General features: G+C 38.1%; 1 protein-coding gene across 1 annotated transcript in view; it reads left to right on the top strand.

Moving 5' to 3' along the window:
* LOC136885807 (uncharacterized) overlaps positions 1–17284 on the top strand; it is a 39796-nt gene extending 22512 nt beyond the window's left edge. The window contains exons 3-5 of the mRNA XM_067158545.2: positions 6226–6358; positions 14892–14999; positions 16599–17284. Of these exons, the coding sequence (XP_067014646.2) occupies positions 6226–6358; positions 14892–14999; positions 16599–16697 (340 nt within the window). The 3' untranslated portion in view covers positions 16698–17284. The remainder of the gene's footprint in view (positions 1–6225; positions 6359–14891; positions 15000–16598) is intronic.
* The last annotated feature ends 3450 nt before the right edge of the window (positions 17285–20734 follow it).

The following is a 20734-nucleotide window of genomic DNA, read 5'->3' as shown; positions in this document are numbered from 1 at the left end:
ACAGTGGCACCCATGATCTCTGCTGTCGTCTAGACCGTAACCACATTTTTATATTATTCCGGATTAGGGAGGGGGACTTACGTTTTATAGAATTGTATTAAAAGCTGTGGGTTGCATAAAACTAGACCACAATGGAAGGATGGGCCACTCGGTTATATGTCTTTTTACGACTCCTTTAATGAATGAAACAGAAGCAACAATGTGTTTCTTTGTTTGTTGACGATGCTTCTGCACTAAATTATTTAAATCCCCCCACCTGAATAGGTAGATTGATCGATCAATCAATCATCTGAATTTAGGGCTGTCGCCTAGGTGGCAGATTCCCTATCAGTTGTTTACCTAGTTTTTCTTTAAACATTTTGAAGGAACTTCGAAATTTATCGAACATTTCTCTTCATAACTTATTCCAATCCCTTACTCCTCATCCTATAAATGAATACAGTGGAACCTCAAAATCTCGAATCACTTCAGGAGCTAAATTTTGTTTCGACTTATCAAAATTTTGAGATATAGAGAATACCATTTTTGAGCATGTATGGCAAATAATTGAATCATATGTATCTACGGGCTTATACTGAATACATTATTTTTAGCAGTATTTAAAAATATCCAAACAAACTCTATTTTACAGCATCACTTTAATTATACCCCTTATTACAGTAACATTTTAGAAGACAGGATACAGTACATACAATAGTGAAACAAGAAACATATCTCAGTTAATACGTTTGGAAAAAAATCTCTCACTCTCTTCTGTCTGTTACGGTTAAACCTTCCTCCCTTCACGTTGAAACTTCTCATCAATACCACGCAGCCGAGAGTCGTAAATGGGGCTTGTCACCCGCGACTTTCGGGATTACTTTTGTACGTGACCGGTAATTAATTCACATGATATAGATGTTGATTCCCACAGGGAATATGAAATATTTGTCCCGTATGAGTAAATTAATAATACCAATTTCATATTCCCTGTGGGAATCAACATCTATAATCATCTGATGGCCAGGCAGGCATCAATTTTTGGAAGTGAGACAAAGTCTCTCATAGTGCATTGGCACTGCCGGTGGCTTCAAGTAGCCTATGCAGTGGCCTCTACGGTATGCACTAGCCATGCATCTTGGTGGGTGTGCTAATTATCAACTGATGAGCCCAACGTAGCACATGAGGGCGAAACGCAGGCAACCAAGAATGAGTTAGCTGGAAAATTTATAACGTCCAATAACGGACCATTGGTATTATAATTAATTTACACCCAAGAAACAGCGAGGCTTTGCCGATTTTCCTTTTTGGTTCTCATCATATTAGCTCTCAGCATCACTGTAAACCTTTCTTTACTTGTTAACTCTTCCTCACAAACCACAAATGCTCTATTGCACAGTTAATGTTGCACAAAATTCAAGGAAATGTTTGCTTTGAGAAATCGAGAAATTCTTGTAACCGAATTTCGAGCAATAGAGAAATAAATACACGTGAAGAATAGGACAAACGGCCAGGAAATTTAAGTTACTTCTAGATACTGAAAATTCGAGTAATGGAGGTTCGAGATGTCGAGGTTCAACTGTATTTGCCCCAATTTGTTCTCTTGAATTCCAACTTTATCTTCATGTTATGATCTTTCCTACTTTTAAAAGCTCCGCTCCAGCTTATTTGTCTACTTATGTCATTTCATGCCATCTCTCCAACGCGAAACATACCGGTATCACATAATCTTGATTAAAAAATTCATTTCCATGTTGATGCTACTTACTTCAAAACTACCTTTAAAAAGATGTTCCATCAAATCAACACTCTTACACTAAAGGATCAGTTTCCAATCATCATGGAGTCATCTTTAGCTCAAGTATTAAAAATAAGAACCATAGTACATGCATACATACAGATAAAAGGTTACAAATATGTGTGTTTGTCCAACCCTTGTCCCGTTTCCCTACGGGGTCGGGTATGAGGTGAGATGAATTTGTCTTGGCGGTTTTTATGACCGGATGCCCTTCCTGACGTCAACCTCATCAGAGGAGTTAATGGGAGATGAAATGAATGACGTGATATATGATAGTAGGGAGAGGGTGAAACCCGGTGCCGGCACATAGCCTACTCCTGTCGAATAGCACCAAGGGGTCTGCTCAAGGCTTAACGTCCCCATCCGACGGACGAATCACCATCAACAGCGTCATATGCCCTCACTCCATATGAGCACTGCGGAGAGGTTTGGAATTTAATCCAGGCTTTTGGCACGCAATCTAGTGATTAGAAATTGTATACCACCACCTCCCCTACCCTGCCGGCCAACATTCTGATGGTGAAATTTTTTTCGACCAACGGGACTCGAACCGGCTAACCTCGGTGTTAGACCGTTTTTAGACTTCAGCGCCTTAACGATCATGGCCACCAGGCGGGCTTATAAAAGGTTACAAATATAATATCATATATTCTGTAACGTCAAACCATCAAGGGTTCTGGAAAATTCTTCCTCAATGATCTGTTATTTACATTTACAAAGTTCACCTGTTTCAGTTCAAATAAAAAAAAAAAAAGAACCATAGTACATACATACATATAAAATGTTACAATAAAATATTGTATGTTCCATGATATCGATTGTCATGATGAGCTGAAACTGGTCCTGTAGTGTAATAAACTAGCTCAGTACTTAACAAGTCTTCATTTGGTGGAGCATATTTTTAAAGGTAGTTTTGAAACATACTACAGTCAAGCATCTTGTCTCCTTAATCCCAAGTCCCCCAGCCCAAAGGTTGCAACATTTTCGTAACACTACTCCTTAGTCGGAAAACATCCAGAACAAATTGTGCTGCTTTCCTTCAAATTTTTACCAGTTCTTGTGTCAAGTAATCCTGGTGAGGGTCCCATACTCTGGAATCATACTCTAACTGAAGTCTTACCAAAGACTTATACACGCTCTCCTTTACATCCTTATTACAACCCCTAAATACTCTTGTAAACAAGTAAACCTTCGTTTTTCCACAACTATCATTTGTGTTACTGTCAATACTACCCAGATGTTTGATGGAATGCTGATGTCATATTTTACAATGCACTGCATCCAATTGCTTTTGAACACCTCAAAAAGGTTTAGGAAGTGGCAAATACCTGCATTTCAAGATCTACGTTAATGAAATAAGCTTCTATTTGATTGTTTAATTTTATTGGGAATTACATTAGTATTATCTTATATAAAACCTGTTTCTTTCCATCATGAAAAGGAAATGCTGTGTAGTGATGGGAGGGGGTAAAAATGATTTGTGACCAAGCAGCCTTCTTGACACCTTTACTTAATTTCACGCACTGACTTCTCTTTGACTTGATTAAAATTTGGGAAACTGAATTCTGGCCCATCTTAAATATTTTATGAACCGGGCCCACGGTGTAGGGGTAAACGTGCTTGCTTCTTACATGGAGGCCCCAGATTCGATTCCGCCCAGGTCAGGAATTTTTACCTGGATGTGAGGGCTGGTTTGAGGTCCACTCAGTCTACATGATTAGAATTAAGGAGCTATCTGATGGAGAGATAGCGGCCCTGCTCGAGAAAGCCAAGAATAACGGCTGAGAGGACTTGTCATGCTGACCACACGACACCTCGTAATCTGCAGGCGTTTGGGCCGAGCCGCGGTCGCTTGGTAGGCCAAGGCCCTTCATGGCTGTAGTGCCGTGGGGTTCGTGGGGGGGGGGGGGGGGTGGCGTACATGTTATAAATAGGGCTCGGAAGTTGAGAAAAAGTTCTGTTTTTCTCAACTGCCCGAAGACGAGGCCCAGCATTATATACGTTTATTCTGGGTTCAATGCACACCAGAGAATGGTGGGATTTATTTGTCCTTTTTCGTCCATTTTTGGTGTATTTTGGCTTATTGATCCTTTTCTTAGCACTTTAGGCCTTAAAATGTTTTTTTTTTCTATTTCACCTCCTTTTGATTACATTTTTACTGCTCATTTTCAATTCCAACCATCATTAGTTCATCCATTTGAACCATATCTGAAAAGAGGGAAAAATAAAACTAGTGCTTGAAAAACACCAGGGGTATCAGATTATGTGCAAGTGAGATATTGAAAAGGACAAATTTTGATGCGAGTGTTTTTGAAGAGGAAGATCTCACTTGCAACAAGTATGAACCCTTAACATCCGTTGATGAGGAGAGAAGTGTCTCGATGTTTCTCTATGTGCCGTCTGAAAACCGACGATCCTTTACACCTAAGAACCCCGAGAAGACTATTGTGATATACTGCAAAGCCAAATGAGGTGAGGTTTCCGAATTCCAATTTCTGTAAACCTACAATCTGTATAAAAATCAGTCTGCAGTAATGAGAATCGAGCGCTTTGAAAAAGCAGCAGCAATCCAGAAAAGAGTGAGGCAAGGTCGCAGTATGTTCCCACTCCTTTTCAATGTTTATATAGAACAGGCGATAAAGGAAATCAAAGTGGAATTTGGGAAGGGAATTACAATCTAAGAAGAGGAAATCAAAACTCTGAGATTTGTTGATAATATTGTTGTTTTATCTGAGTCTGCAGAAGATCTGGAAAATATTGCTAAATGGTATGGACAGAGTCTTGGGTAAGGAGTACAAGATGAAAATAAATAAGTCCAAAACAAAATTAATGGAGTGCAGTCGAATGAAGTCAGGTGATGTAGGAAATATTAGATTAGGAAATGAAGTGTCATGCCGGCTGCTAAGCCTGTCGCACTCTTCTGGGGCAATGATTAATGACTGACAAATGAAATGAAATTGGGGAGTGTTGCTGAAAGGAACGATGACAGGGAAAACCAGAGTACCCGGTGAAAAACTTGTCCTGCCTCCGCTTTGTCCAGCACAAATCTTGCATGGAGTGACTGGGATTTGAACCATGGAACCCAGAGGTGAGAGGCCTGAGCCACGGAGTATCTCGCGTGGCATTATATAGAAGTGGCGATAACTAGCTCAGAAAGAGAATAGAAGCTTTTGAAATGTGGGTGTTACAGAAGACTGCTGGAGTTAAGATGGATAGATTGAATCACAAATGAAGAGATACTGAATTGAATTGGTGAGAGGAGATCGATTTGGCTAAATAAGACCAGAAGAAGAGATAGCATGTTAGGACACATCTTAAGACACCCAGGACTTATTCAGTTGGATTTTGACGGAAGTGTAGGTGGTAAGAACGGTAGGGTAGACCAAGGTATGAATATGACATGCAGAATAGAGCAGACGTAGGATGCAGTAGTTACGTAGAACGTATGCTAAGCTGGACTAAATGCTGGCAACGAAGAATGAGTTAGCTGGAAAATTTATAATGTCCAATAACAGACCATTTATATTGGCACTAACTCAACATGTCACCTTTTTCAGCGAGTCAAAAACGTCATTGAACACTCAAATCTTTTGTTTTTGTGGTCCTCCAAGAGTTTAGGGACCCAACGGGAGCACAGTTTCCTGAAATTAAGGTTTTCAGAAACAATTTCGTAAAGCACTGACCAAGACACATCAGGAAAGGTGTTTAAGAGAGCTGTTATTGGTACGTGTCTGTCCTCACAAATCTTTGCTTGAACTGAAGCCATCAAATCGTGTGTGATCGGACATGGGCAACCGGAGCGGGCCTCATCATGGATGTTGCCACAGCCATCTTTGAAGTTTCATACCCACTTACGCATTCTGCCTAAACTTGTAGCATTAGCACTGTACACTTCACAAATATGTCGGTGAATGTCTGCAGCAGACAGATTCCTTGCCGACAAAAACTGTATCACTGAGCGAACCTTGCACGGGGCGGGCGAGTCGATAATCTTGAACATTTGAGCAAGCACAGAACAAAACCGTACAGGTTACCAACAGAGCTGAAACTGAGGGAAGTGAGCACCGTTGTTCCTGAGGCATGCTGGCACACGATGCATACGCTTGATGGGACGCGCGCGAGCTACTAGTGTCTACAACAAAACGGCCCTTGCTTAAAAGAAAACAGTCCTCGTATTTCACTCATATATTTTTGCCCTGTATGTTTCACACCACGATAATTTTGGGTTTTTTAAACATTATATTCCTTCATTAGATATGTAATTAAAAGTAATATTATGAATTAATTTGGATCTAATTTTTACGTCCTTTTTGCCAGATTTTAGATTTTTTTTTGTGGATTTTTAAGCAATTTATAAGTTTTCAACTTCCAAGCTCTAGTTATTAGAATAATGTCTCGCATATGTCCGTCAGTGATACCTCAAACACCAGCTATGTTCAAAATTTCAGAAGTGAATCTTGCCAGTGTGCAGCGTACTTTACTTCAGACATTGCTGAAGTCCGTAAGATATACAAAGTACCTGACTACGAGATTGAAAACTGCTATCAGACTGCAGAATGCCACAGGGGCTGCTATGACACGGTGAGTTTTTCTAATTCTAAGAGAAAGTGCTATTGTAAAGATAAATATTTAAAGAAAATAAACACCACCACATTTACAGATTCAATGATTTGAAAACCAGTGACTTGCCAGGGCCTGTAAGTTTCTAGTCAGGGCTAATAATGACTGTTATTAGCAGAGCCTGGATTTTGATGACATGTAATCTTCTAGCAGGTGCACAGTAGCAATGATTGGGAATTAGAAGTGCGAGGGCGGAGGCACAAAATTTTACAAACAACAAAAAGTACCAGAAGTCTGGTGGATATAGTCGGGTGGGGGGACGCACAACATTTTATAAACAACAAAAAATACCGGAAATCTAGGGGGATATAGTGGAAGATATAGTGGAAGAGGGTGGAGGCACAACATTTTATAAACAACAAAAAGTACCGGAAGTCTGGTGGATATAGTGGGGAGAGGCACAACATTTGATAAACAACAAAAAGTACCAGAAGTCTGGTGGATATAAAGGGGGAGAGGCACGATATTTTATAAACAACAAAAAGTAACAGAAGTAGGTGGATATGGGGGGGCGGGGGGAAAAGAAAATTTTATAAACAATTAAAATTACTGGAAGTCTGGGGGATATATTGGGTCAGGGTAGGGCTAGGCTAAAAAAAAAAAACCACTATAGATTAGTAAGATTTTGATGCTCTTTGAGTGAATTTCGACAGAGGTGACAGTTTAACTATTTAGGTGCGGTAATAATAGTTTTTTTGAGATTTTGATTCCATACTACAATAAAAATTTCACCGAAGGACCAATCAGATATGTACCACAATTATAATAAATAGAAGTACGACCAAGACCGTACCCAATGGGGAGGTTAGGAGTGTTCAAACCCACTCTGAAATGAAAGTGAACCTGACAAATTTAAACAGCATGTACGGGTTTTGAAATAGCCTGCAATAAATTATAAATATTATAAAAACAAGCATTTTCAAAATAAACAATTGAATTTAACATATAAGATCTGTGCCACCTTTAAATGTTTCTCTATGCATATAGTTAACATACATAAATGGCAATTTTATTTTTAGTGTTAATACTTATTATTACCTCCATTTGTAAATCCTTGTGTCGCACTACACGCACATGTTAAAGCGTGCTCTGCCCACCAGACCGCTATGAATTTAGCTTTCACTTCATACATTTGAGTTGTAAAATGAACTGCTCTAAAACTATTTCAAACTTTTCTTTCTGTAAAAATCTATCTGAAAGTAAAAAATATTTGTTACTATAGTTTTTGTTTTTAGAAGCCCCCCTTCCCCACCAATCCTAACCCTCCATCGAAAAAAATAAAAATCCTGGGTAGGCCTTGAATAAGATGTCATTATACAATTAAACGTTATTTAGTATTTGACAACACAATAAGAAAATAACAGACACTAGACACATTGACTGAGACTGCCAAACTGATGAATGTGCGCGGCAAGCGGGAGAATCATAGCTCATTGTTCACGACATTGACAACAATATACCCCAGCTATCCTTCCACACAGCACATGCTAGAAGTGCGATAACTATCTGATGGCACAAACCTGCATGAAGCCTCGAGCTTGGAGGGGAAAGTGGGGGTAGGAAGGTAGTGGAGGGTTTAACTACTGCTGAGCTATTGGGAGCAAAATGAAGCCGTCATATTAATGTATCCACCAGGAGCCGATGTGAACAATTCTGAAGCAACTAGCAAAGAGAACACTCTTTCCATCTCACTCTCACTGCAGCACATGGATTTCTCTGCATACAAAACTCATTTAGAACGCAGCTAAGGTTTTGTGCCATCAATTGCGTTTCTACACGCTGCTGCGCGAGTTCCCACTATTTGCTGCGGCGCAGTATGAATTGGTTAACTGCGTAAGAAATGCCATAAATGCCCCAACCTGGCAACTATTGTCTGATGACACTTGTTAATTTTATTCACTACAGCACAAGTTAAAGGTAATTTGAACAATGCACATATTTATTATTTTTGGATCATTTTCAGTCTTTTTTTTTTGAGGATTTTAGGTCATTTTATAGGCCATTTCTGTGGCTTTTATTGCCTCATCAAAATCCAGACCCAATGTTGTGGCTGGAATTTTATTAGGGGCTATAGTTAAAATCACTTAGCCTACCAGTAAGTCAAGGGGGGTTTCAGATGGACTCGTACGGCACTTCTTTTATGGTATTTATTAAAATTCTTATACTCGTATCAACTAGCCAAAGTTTTCAAACTAAAAATTGCCAGTGCAAAATTGAAAGCGGCTGTACTTTTTGATTAACCCTTGTCTAGTTGTGCAAGAATAATTACATCACTAGTTGTGGATGGAGGTAATTTGTTTTTCTTTTTTACAATTGGCTTTACGTTGCACCACATTGACATAGGTAGGTCTAATGGCGATGAGGGTTAGGAAAGGGCTAGGAATGAAAAGGAAGCGGTCGTGGCCTTAATTAAGATACAGCCCCAGTATTTGCCTGGTGTGAAAATGGGAAACCATCTTCAGAGCTGCCGATAGTGCGGTTCAAATCCACTATATCTCGAACACAAGCTCACAGCTGCTCGACCTTAACCATATGGCCAACTCACTCAGTATGGAGATAATTTGCAGGATTCTAAATGCGTGTCTCTTTCATCGTTTCAGACATTTTTCTCAGCCAAATTATTTGCAGTAATTATACGTTCATGACGTTTAAAAATTATAAGTATGTTCTAAAATACTAGATTATTTTCTCATCTTCACTTTATTCGTTCATCCACTCGAGTACTGATTTTTCTGCAGGAGGTAGATAAATGAAATACGTTACAGTTATGATGTAATGAGGATACCAATAGATTACTTTTACGCAAACCAAAATGCAATGTATTATGCCCCTTAACACTACTAAACAAATTAGTGAAGTTAAATTTGTAAGACTCATTATGATCTATGTTAATCACATCGTATGAAACATAAATGAGTAATGGCTAAATAAAACTTTGGAAGAACAAAACAACAAGTTCACTGACCTTTAAAAATTATAAGTGTTCTAAAATACTAGATTATTTTCTCAGCTTCACTTTATTCGTTCCTCCTCTCGAGTACTGATTTTTCTGCAGGAGGTAGCTAAAAGAAATAGGTTACAGTTATGATGTAATGAGGATAAATATTTCTAATGATCGTAACTGAATGTGGAGTTTTCCATTGGGGTAGAAAAATACAATAGAATTGTTTCATAGAGAAGCATAGTCTAGATGAATTCCATACAGGACAACTTGAAATGAAGAGGAAAACACATGGATGAGGAGGTCCAAATTTCTAGTTATAATAACCCGGGGCAAAGGTATGTAAAGTAATGCAACAGAAAGGATTTGGGGAAACAGTTTCTAAAATTTTGACGTATAGTCAATGTTGTAACTGGGCTGATACGACATTCCAGTTTAATAAAACATGCTGTTGGCAAACTGGCAAAGAATTGTCTGTTGAAAATACTCATTTCATCTATATTAAAATTCAAAATTAATTGTTAGCTATCTGAAATATTTATAATTTGGCTACTGTTATTCATCATCATCCATTTACTTTGTCCAGCTCCTGCCCGAATGGGATTTTTATGGCACCTTTTCATTTCCCTCTATCCAACCACCGTTGTTTCTCTTTAACTGTGTTACAATCCACGTTTCTTCTAATTATACTATTCTTGATCGTTTTCAACCATCTTAGTCTGGGTCTCCCTCCTCCTACCTGAATCTCCATCATCTACTTCGGCATCATTCCCTCTTCCATCCTCTTAACATGTCCAAATCATCTAAGTTTGTTCTTATCCATTCTGTCTTTCCACTCAAATTTCCTTCCTGATGTCCTCATTTCTTAATCTGTCCTTTTTTGTCTTTCCTGTCATACTTCTTAAAAACTTCCTTTCACTGGCCTGGGTTTTATTCTCCTGTCTTTTTGTTATTGTTTAGGTCTCCGCTGGATACGTCCGTATTAGACAATAGTAGTGATGATGCTTGTTGTTTAAAGGGGCCTAACATCTCGGTCATCAGCCCCTAATGGTACCAAAGGAGACGAAATATAATGATAATTTAACAGTTCAAAATCATCCACTGGCCAGAATAAAAAATGTGATTAAGAAGAAAGAATGGACTTTAAAACTATCAGTGGAACCGACCCAGAAACTATCATGAACAATAGTATTACTGACCAAGGGACTGCTTCTAAAGCGCAATCCTGAATCGAGGATGCTTGTTGACTAAAGGGGTCCAAAATCCACGTCAATGGCCCCGCATAATGGTACTTATTGCTAGTACAGTAGAACCATGGTATTTGTCATGTTGTGGTACTAATCAAAAGTAGCGTATACTCACGGTATTCCACACATTGTGGTACTACTCATAAGTTTTGTACGTTGCCCAGGTAATGCAGACCTATGGTGTTTTTCACCTAGGTGTACTAATCACGGGCGCTGGTTTTTCCCATGGTGTTCCTCACGTAGTGAGAACTCATAACAGACCCGTCGTGTTTCTCATAATAGTACTAATCACAAGTACTGTAAAACCCATGCTGATTTACCCTCTGTTGCTACTGATCAGTAACCTGTTGTGTACCTAATCTAGTGGTACTACTCGCAAGTAAACGCGACTCATGACGTTCCCCGCGTGATGGTACTAATCACAAGTAGTTCCATAGTTCTAATACAATCATCCCTTGGTTGCCCCTTTTAGTCACCTCTTATGACAGGCACGGGATACCGTGGGTGTATTCTTCGTCTGCATTCCCCACTCATAGGGGGTTTAGACAATAGTACAATTTATACATCACCTCTTTACACTTCATTGGTACTTCCTTCCTAAACACTAGGTTTCAAATACTCTGGTAAAATGCATTTCCCTAATCTCTATGTCCAGTCCTGCATCCTGCAACCATTTTGCTTCCCAAGTACTTGAAGCTCTCCAGAATTTCAAAGTTTTGTCCCTTTATTTTTATAATCCCCTTCCTTAATCAGCACCACTGTCTTATTCTTTTCCACACTGACTTCCATTCCATTTCATATCAAGAATTTCACTCAACATGTCAAGTTGCCCTTGCATTTCCTCTTTGTTTGCTCTCCACACCACAATATCATCTACCGTCAGCTCCCTGTCCCCATATTTTACCTTCATCTCCTTCACAATTTCGTCCATAAACATTATGAATAACAGAGGTGACAGAACACTTCCTTGTTGTATCCCAGTTTTGTTCAAAAACAACTCTGTTCTTGCCATGTGTCTGGACACTGCTGCAACAATTTTTGTACATTGCTTGCACATATTCTATAATTTTGTTTTTTCCAAATACTTTCAATTGCATTACTTTCCATACCTTTGCTCTGGGTGAGCCTTGTCTAAATCACTGGCCTGGCTTTTATTCTCCTGTCTTTTTGTCATTACCCGGGTCTCTATGGCATATGTTACTAATCATCATCATCATCATCATCATCATCATCATCATCATCATCACCATTTGGGTCCGGATGTTTATGACCTAAAAAAGTATTAAAATACAACACTATATATGACTTCAAAAATTTTTGGCAACATTTTCAAAATCTTCAAAATCTTATGTACCGGGCGAGATGGCCGTGCGGTTAGGGGCGCGCGGCTGTGAGCTTGCATCTGGGAGATGGTGGGTTTGAATCTCACTGTCAGCAGCCCTGAAGATGGTTTTCTGTGATTTCATTTTCACACCAGGCAAATGCTGGGGTTGTACCTTAATTAAGGCCACGGCCTATTCCTTCCAACTCCTAGACCTTTCCTATCCCATTGTCGCCATAAGATCTATCTGTGTCAATGCGAGGTAAAGCCACTAGCAAAATGTTGCCGCTGTTTAAATTAACATTATATTGAAAATAACCTTTTAAAATCTAGCACATTCAATAATAATAAATAAATACTGTTAATTTTTATTATTATACGGTATTTTGAATTTTTAAATTACTCAATGCAGAGGTAACTCTTGACTCTGCACAGAATGAAATAAATGTCACATTTTGATGGGCGATCAGGAGGAATTACAACAGCAAATTACATACATTTTAAAGTTGTCAAATAGCAACGATCATCTATTTTCATACAACATTGACTTGTAACGGGGAAAAGACTGCTCAACATCGCAGGATATTACTGGAGCATACTTGAAATATGTCAAATCATCAGAGTTCAATTGAGGCTCACCTTCTTGTTGCTTTCTACACATCTGTCTCTTTCCATACAGCTTACCCTTCTAATTCACATAAATATATATTTCTAAGATAGATCATTGTAAAAAATTACAGACAACAATTAGGAGATGTGAAAAATCCATCTTTGAGACAATTGCAAGCAGGTACGTGAAAATGGAATAAAAAGAAAAAATATGACAAAAAAGTGAAAATTCACGGGGAAATATGACCATAAGATGAAAAATTACCGGAAATGACAAAAAAACATTAAAAAAAGCAAAAAATGATTTCACATAACAGGTGAAAACTGCTTAATTTTAGTCACTGTAGATAAAATTATGCGCAAGTTGTATGTTCCATGGAAAGATGATAATAATAATAATAATAATATTATTTCCTTTATACCCCACTAACTACTTTTACAGTTTTCGGAGACGCCAAAGTGCCAGACTTTAGTCCAACAGGAGTTCTTTTACGTGCCAGTAAATCTACCAACACGAGGCTGACGTATTTAAGCATCTGCAAATATCCCGGACTTAGCCAGGTTTGAACCTGCCAAGTTGGGGTCAGAAGGCCAGCGCCTCAACCATCTGAGCCACTCAGCCCGGCTTTTCCATGGAAAGAATATAAAGAAAAAATTACATGTCATAAACATCCGGGCCATAATCACCATCATAGAACCCCTCTAGCATGTTGGGTAGGGTGGTGGTAAGTGAGTCTTCACCACCGCTTCTTCACAAATACAGACATCGTCCTTGGACCACATTAAAGGAAGATAAACCCAACGTCCCCTTAATTTCCACCACGTTTAATAAAGAGATCTATAAAATTACTAACATTTTTAATAAACACAATGTAAAAATAACCTTTAAAACTAACAATAAAATGCAGATATCCTATACAATTCCACATCAGTTAACAGGATTAATAGTTTCTCAAAATCAGGAGTTTACAGAATCAGGTGTAATAATTGCAATTTTTCGTATGTTGGACAGACTGGGAGGAGTTTCAACACAAAATATTCAGAACATATTAATGCACTAAGATATAACAAATTCTCAGCAGTAGGTCAGCAAGGCAAGATTACTATCATCATTTTACCAACATAGAGCAAGATATGGAAATCCTTAAGATATTAAACAAAGGCCCTCTACTTGATGTAACAGAAAACTGTTTTATACATTTAGATCCGTATTTCAATTCAAACTACAACCGTAATGACATTTCGGAGAAATCCAATTTTCTATTTGACCTTCTCGTTTTTATTTTCAGAAATGTTAATTTAAGAAATCATAAATCGATTTTTCATTCAATTCATGGTACCTTTCTGAAGCAATTACCCCTATTCCCACACCCCTCAGCCCCGCCATAAAAATAGCCCCTTCTCACTTCTCCCTCCTCTCCAATCTGCCCTATCCTGTTTTTCCCCTCCCTTCCTGATCTTCCCTACTCATGTTTCCCTTCTTTTCAGTTATGCAATACGTCCAGTATACCACAGCGTAAGGTGAGTCACATATTATATTTTCATTATAATTTTTATTATTTTTCGCTATTCGATCGGCCCCCTTTTTAACAGCCCTTGTACTAACTTGGCTTTTATTATTATTATCACTCCGCTTGTTTCCGCAGCAAATCTTCACCACCTACTTCAAAGACAAAATTTGACCTTCATGCGCAACTTTCGTCTTCAGTTTTTAAGGCCATCAAACTAGAAGCTCTTTGAATGGCATCAATGTAACATGTTTCTAAATTATTCACTGCATGTGCATAAATTAATTTCTAAATGCCACTGCTACCATATAATGACTTATAGCTATCAGAACTTTCCAATGAATGATATGAAAGTTTTAAGAATCTTCAGCATCCATATTAATCAACTTGAATCACCCTTCAACGGCGGTTACATGCCTTATTTTAATGGATTTTATGCATAATTTAAAATTTTATCGCCACTGTGACTATTTTTCATCTTAAACTTTTAACTTTTAGCGTCAAACCACAATATTTTTACGGCATTCATACATTGTTTATGGACCTTTTGATATGTTGTGTAATTTGTGGTATTGGCTGATGATGACCTTGACCTTAAGTCGAAACTAGTACCAAATAAATGTTTCATTTGTAATGTAAACTGCATTGCAAAAAAATTTTATTGAAAAGGTGCAACTGTTAAATTAAAACTTTTAATTTTCGATGTAATTGCTGTATGTCCAGAAATGCCTTCTCTCTCACCACTGACTCCCAATTCCCTCTTCTTCTCTCTACATCCTCTCTCAGCTACCATTACTACCACTATAAAAGGCACAATTATTGAAGGATTATGTTTAACAAGGAAATATTATTCTTATGTCTGTTCTAGTTCTCTCGCCTGACCAACAATGGAGATGTGACACACATAGCACCCAATGGATTACGTATTGCACAGCTGGCCTGCCATAATTATGGTTATGATATTGAGAATGGACAGGTACATATCTATCTTATCTACACTAATAAGTGAAAGATGTAGTTCAATGATCTATAAAGGTAAAACAAAAAATGAAAACGGACGAGAATGAACAAGACTCCTCCACGGTACTTAGCTGAGAGTATAGCAACTTGGCACCCAGAAGCAAAATGCAAATGTAAGCACTTCTGAACCCTTTTGTAAATTCTTTTTGCTAAGCAAGGATCTACAATTTTTGTGAACGTAAACAAAGTTTCCTGAAAATCCAAATTGTTATAAATTTGAAGATATTAAGAAATTAAGGAGAGACAATCATTCAATTGGTAATGTACATAATTTCACTTTTTTTATAATGCATTTTGGTTTGTAATTGTAATAAAGCCCATTGCAAGTATTATACAATTCCAAGACATAATTTATCAGCAATTTTCTTTTTTAAATTTGCTTTACATTGCACTGACACAGATTGGTCTTATGGTGACGATGGGATGGGGAAAGACTGGCCGTGGCCTTAATTAAAGTACAGCATTTGCTGGGGTGAAAATGGGAGACCATGGAAAACCATCTTCAGGGCTGCCGACAGCGGGGTTCAAACCCACTACTTTCTGAATGCAAGCTGATGGTTATCTGGCTCCATCTGCGCAGCCACTTGCTCAGTCATTTTTGTAAAATAATGGTAGGCCTACCCTATTAACATGTTATTACCAAATCTAAGTTCAGGTTGATTCGAAGAATAATGATAATGGCAGCAATGGACTAGAAATCAAATTAAAGGATAAAGGGTACAGATCTCTGCACATGGTTATGAGGGTATTTAGGGGTTGTAGTAAGGATGTAAAGGAGAGAGCATATAAGTCTCTGGTAAGACCCCAACTAGAGTATGGTTCCAGTGTATGGGACCCTCACCAGGATTACTTCATTCAAGAAATGGAAAAAATCCAAAGAAAAGCAGCTTGATTTGTTCTGGGTGACTTCTGACAGAAGAGTAGGGTTACAAAAATGTTGCAAAGTTTGGGCTGGGAAGACTTGGGAGAAAGAAGACGAGCTGCTCGACTAAGCGGTATGTAATACCAACATAGTTGGTCCTTGAAGCGGTATGTTCCAAGCTGTCAATGGAGAGATTGAGAGGAATGTCATTACTAGACAAGTAAGTTTGAGAGGTGTCTTTAAAGGTAGAAAAGATCATAATATGAAGATAAAGATGGAATTCAAGAGAACAAATCGGGGCAAATATTCGTTTATAGGAAGGGGGCGGTAGGGATTGGAATAATTTACCAAGGGAAATGTTCAATAAATTTCCATATTCTTTGCAATCATTTAAGATAAGGCTACGAAAAGAACAAATAGGGAATCTGCCACCTGGGAGACTGCCCTAAATGCAGATCAATGTTGACTGATTGATTTTTCAAATTATTTTATTTAGCATTAAATAAACAAATTTTTTCCATCTACGACACTATGTAAAAAAACTTCCAAACTTGCTCTTTGAAACCCAGTTTACCCAGGCAATACTATCACACTGTAGCACTGAAAGTCAGTAATGCGTCTTTCAACAGTGTGCATATTCTGAACTTAACTGAGAGAACAGTGTTTACTAAAAGCATCTTGCTTTTTTTCCAGTTGGGAGCTTACATCCGAGTTTGCAACGGACCATGGCAGTACATAAACACAGCCAACGGCCCAATCTGCTGCAGGAATGGTGATTCTGTACCATGCTAACGCACCACTTCACAACATATTCATGCTGTACTGATACAATCACATTTATTACATCCTCGCTCCATGACAAAATAAAGTGGTTTTTAATTTTAGTGAAAGTAACTTTTAATTCCTCACCCCATTATTATCATGTACGCAACTTGATGGGTTATTTATCATTGTCATAATATTATAATTACTGGAAAAATTGAAGGAGAAATCTGTGAAATATGGTATGAAATTCAGTGTAGACGATGGTGATAATCAGGTGCCGGATTTTGATGACATGTTATCTTTAAAATGATGTATCAAAGATATTGCTAACTTGTATTAAAAAAGTCTGTAATGGTAACTACATTATAGAAATGCTCAATCAAAGTAATTTTTCGGTCATTTTCTGCTATAATTTATTTTTAGGTAACTTTCTACACCTTCGCGTCATTTTCAGGTATTTTCTTTGTTGAAAACATACTTTTAGGAATTTTTTCCCTATATTTTGCATTTTGCACAGTGATTTTTCAGATCAATTCATTTCAACATAATTAAAAAGCATGGAAAGGTTCAGCATTTTGTTAGGGAACTGAGAAAGCATCTTCATACACCCCTAAATGCTTTCTTGGAAAGGGGCTGATGACCTTAGACGTTAGGCCCCTTTAAATAACAAACATCATCATCATCTTTCTTGGAAAATCCATATTTCTGAAGTGATGAGATTTTGGAGCTAACCTGGATGACTGAGAAAGTGACAGGTAGGTTTTAGCGATGAATCAGTTGGAGTGTACATATTTATAAACTAGTCTATTTTTTTACTGTTACCGAGTCATTTTAAAGATAATTTATGGGCATTTACTAGGTCATCAAAATCCAAGCACCGGTGATAATAGGGAAAGGAATCTTAAATATCGGAGGACAAAACCTTGAAATAGGGGATGGCTTCAAATACCTAGGAAGCAAACTAATGCAAAATGCAAGGCTGGATATAAAGATTAGCAAAATGGTGCAACAGATAAATGTAAGGAACCTAGTTTAGAAAGGGGGAGGATGAACCAAGGAAGTAAATAATAATAATAATCGTATGGCCTCAGCTACCGTGTGCAGACATTTCGAATTGACGCCATCTGGCTGTCTACTCGTCAATTTTGACGTTCCGTTTTACTGTAGGTCCGTTAGATGGCAGACAGAGTAAACCTGATCTCTCTTGGGCGTCTATGGCTGAGATTTAATGAATTTTGTCGGGTAAACACCAAATGTGTCACCAGAGATCTTTTACATGCCGACATCGTACGACATGGAGTGTAGAATGGACTTTTTTCCGCCCTTCAAAAATCCGACTACCTCTACCGGGTTGAACCCGCTATCTTGGGATCCGGAGGCCGACGCTCTACCATGGATCCACAGAGGCAGCTAACCAAGGAAGTGATGTACACCAATATTGAACTGGACTGTAACAAGACAATAGGTGAGAAAAATTCAAGCCAATGAAATTACGTTCCTCGGAAGTGTGATAGGAAAGAGAGTAAGAAAAGAAGATGCCAGGAAGGAAATTGGAGTAGAAACCTTCAAGGCTACTGAAACAGATAGAAGCCAAGTTGAATGGAAAGAGAGCAAGATGGATAGATTTGATCATGACCAGTCTAAGAAGAAGGAAGCTGGAATGGAACAGAATTACAAAAGAAGTATGGTGGAAGGAGAAGGGAAGGTGGAGAAGTATCATAAATATATCAACCACGTTGGAAAGGAAAAACTATGCTGCTGATTACAATTTCTTTGATATGGAACACCTGTGAAGAAATGAAGTTTAGAGCCACATTGGATCTCTCCAATAAAAACAATCTCTCAGATGATGGATTAACCTCATAACTGGGTATTACTGATGTGCTTGGTGTAACCTGCCCTGTGTATTTTTTCAGCAGATTGTTGTTACACAGCAGGATAGGCAGAAAAGTTAGTAATATCATTCATCTGTGATACAAAAAGTAATACAAAGGAGTTTTAATTAATGTTAATGTTAGAGAAATGTTTAATAACTGCAAGGTCATTTACCTGGTTGGAATGTGAGGGTTTGGTCCATATTTTACAGCCGAAAGTTGAAAAAAATAAAAGCAAGGGGTATTTATAAATATCACATCATGCATGTGACATTCTGAACCATTTTTCATTAACTAATAATAATAATTTTGTGTGACTATTTCTAGCCGGGTGCAGCCCTTGTAAGGCAGACCCTCTCATGAGGGTGGGCGGCATCTGCCATGTGCAGGTAACTGCGTGTTATTGTGGTGGAGGATAGTGTTGTGTGGTGTGTGATTTGCAGGGATGTTGGGGTCAGCACAAACACCCAGCCCCCGAGCCACTGGAATTAATCAATGAAGGTTGAAATCCCCAACCTGGCCGGAAATCGAAGCCGGGACCCTCTGAACCGAAGGCCAGTACACTGACCATTCAGCTGACGAATCGGACATTTTTCATTAACTGCAAGGTATTTACCTGGTTGAAATTTGAGTGTTTTGTTCATATGTTAGCACCTAAAATTAAAACAAATAAAAGAAATGAATATTTACGAATTACACATCATGCTAGTGACACTGTGAAAGATTTTACATTAACTTCACGGTCAGTTACGTCATTTACCTCACTAGAACTGCAGTCATTTGTCTCAGAGATAATTTTCGAAAAGTAAGGGGTTGCAAGACTTTCCCGTTTTGTGAAGTACATACTGTTTTCTGGCTTATGTATTATCCCCTGTAGCATTAGAAGTCCAATTAGAGCTTTTATCTCAGTTGGATTTCTATCTACCTAATCTCTTGCTCGTGATCGTGGTTTCAAGTTTGGATGGGCTTCTAAAAACTGTTTAGCATACACATTGGTCTGTTCGGCAATAAGTTGAAACATATCATACCTATGAACTGTTCAAAATATTTCAATACATTGGATTCATCGTCGAAGTCCACACTTACACCACTAGCACCAGAAAATATGAATTTCTGACGTGAAACACCACGCAGTGGGAAAGGCTGAAAAAGTCTAGCAATTCGCAAATTTCAATACGGGTCTAAACATGAGAATAGTTGCATGTAATTTGCCTTCATCCGATCCGTCATGTTGTTCACCTCGTTCATCATTCACATTCTCTGAACCACTTTCACTATCCGACTCACCTTCATCTGTATCAATACACTCATCTTTGGATCTCTGAGAAGATAAATCGTTACAATCATTCTGTAAGTGTTGAATAATCTCGTCTTCTTCGAGCGTTTTGAACTTACGCTTTGAACTGGATGCTGCCATATTTGGCCTACTGCAGACAAGTAGCATCGCACAGTTGTAAAATAAAAACAAATAAACTTCAAGAAGCGTGACATGTGATATTTGCTGCCATCGTGCGGGAAAAACATCAATTAAGATAATACACGACGCGGCAAAGCAGCTTGATTTATGAGTTTCATTTCTGTACTAACAGATTACACATGTACAGATAAGAAAGGTGGAAATCCTTTCTTACCTGTACATGCGGCAAAGTAGCTCGTCATACCCAGGAGATATCCGCAGTAAAAGATGAGTTCGTATATATTCGTCACGCCCATTACCCTGAAACATACAGCGTACGAATATATACGTCATGCGCATGCCCAGTTAAGGGGTTAAATAACATTCTTCTTATGAAATGTGCTAAATATCTGGTTCCCTTGCTTGTTAATATAATGAACTTTTCCATAAAAGCAGGTTCGATATTCAACAAATGTAAAAGAGCAAGAATAGTAGAAATGCATAAAGAAAAGGTTTACAATATAATCCCAATAATTACTGACCACTTTGTATCACATCCTTTGTCAAAAATAAATGTTAAGGAGTAAGTCATGAAATTCCTCACAAAAATTCAATTTTTCTTCAAATTTCAATAGGCCTATGACTTTCTTCCAAAACATATTAATAATTCAGTTGTACAAAGAGGTTTAGATAACAAGAAATTAGCAGCAGAACTTCTAATTGACTTTACTAAGGCATTCACAATTAAGTATTTATTTTCCACCTAGTCGATACAATGATTGCTTAAGGCAATT

This window comes from Anabrus simplex, chromosome 14, assembly GCF_040414725.1.
Source record: "Anabrus simplex isolate iqAnaSimp1 chromosome 14, ASM4041472v1, whole genome shotgun sequence".
In the NCBI taxonomy this organism is placed as follows: domain Eukaryota; kingdom Metazoa; phylum Arthropoda; class Insecta; order Orthoptera; family Tettigoniidae; genus Anabrus; species Anabrus simplex.
This window is presented reverse-complemented; position numbering and strand designations above follow the sequence as displayed.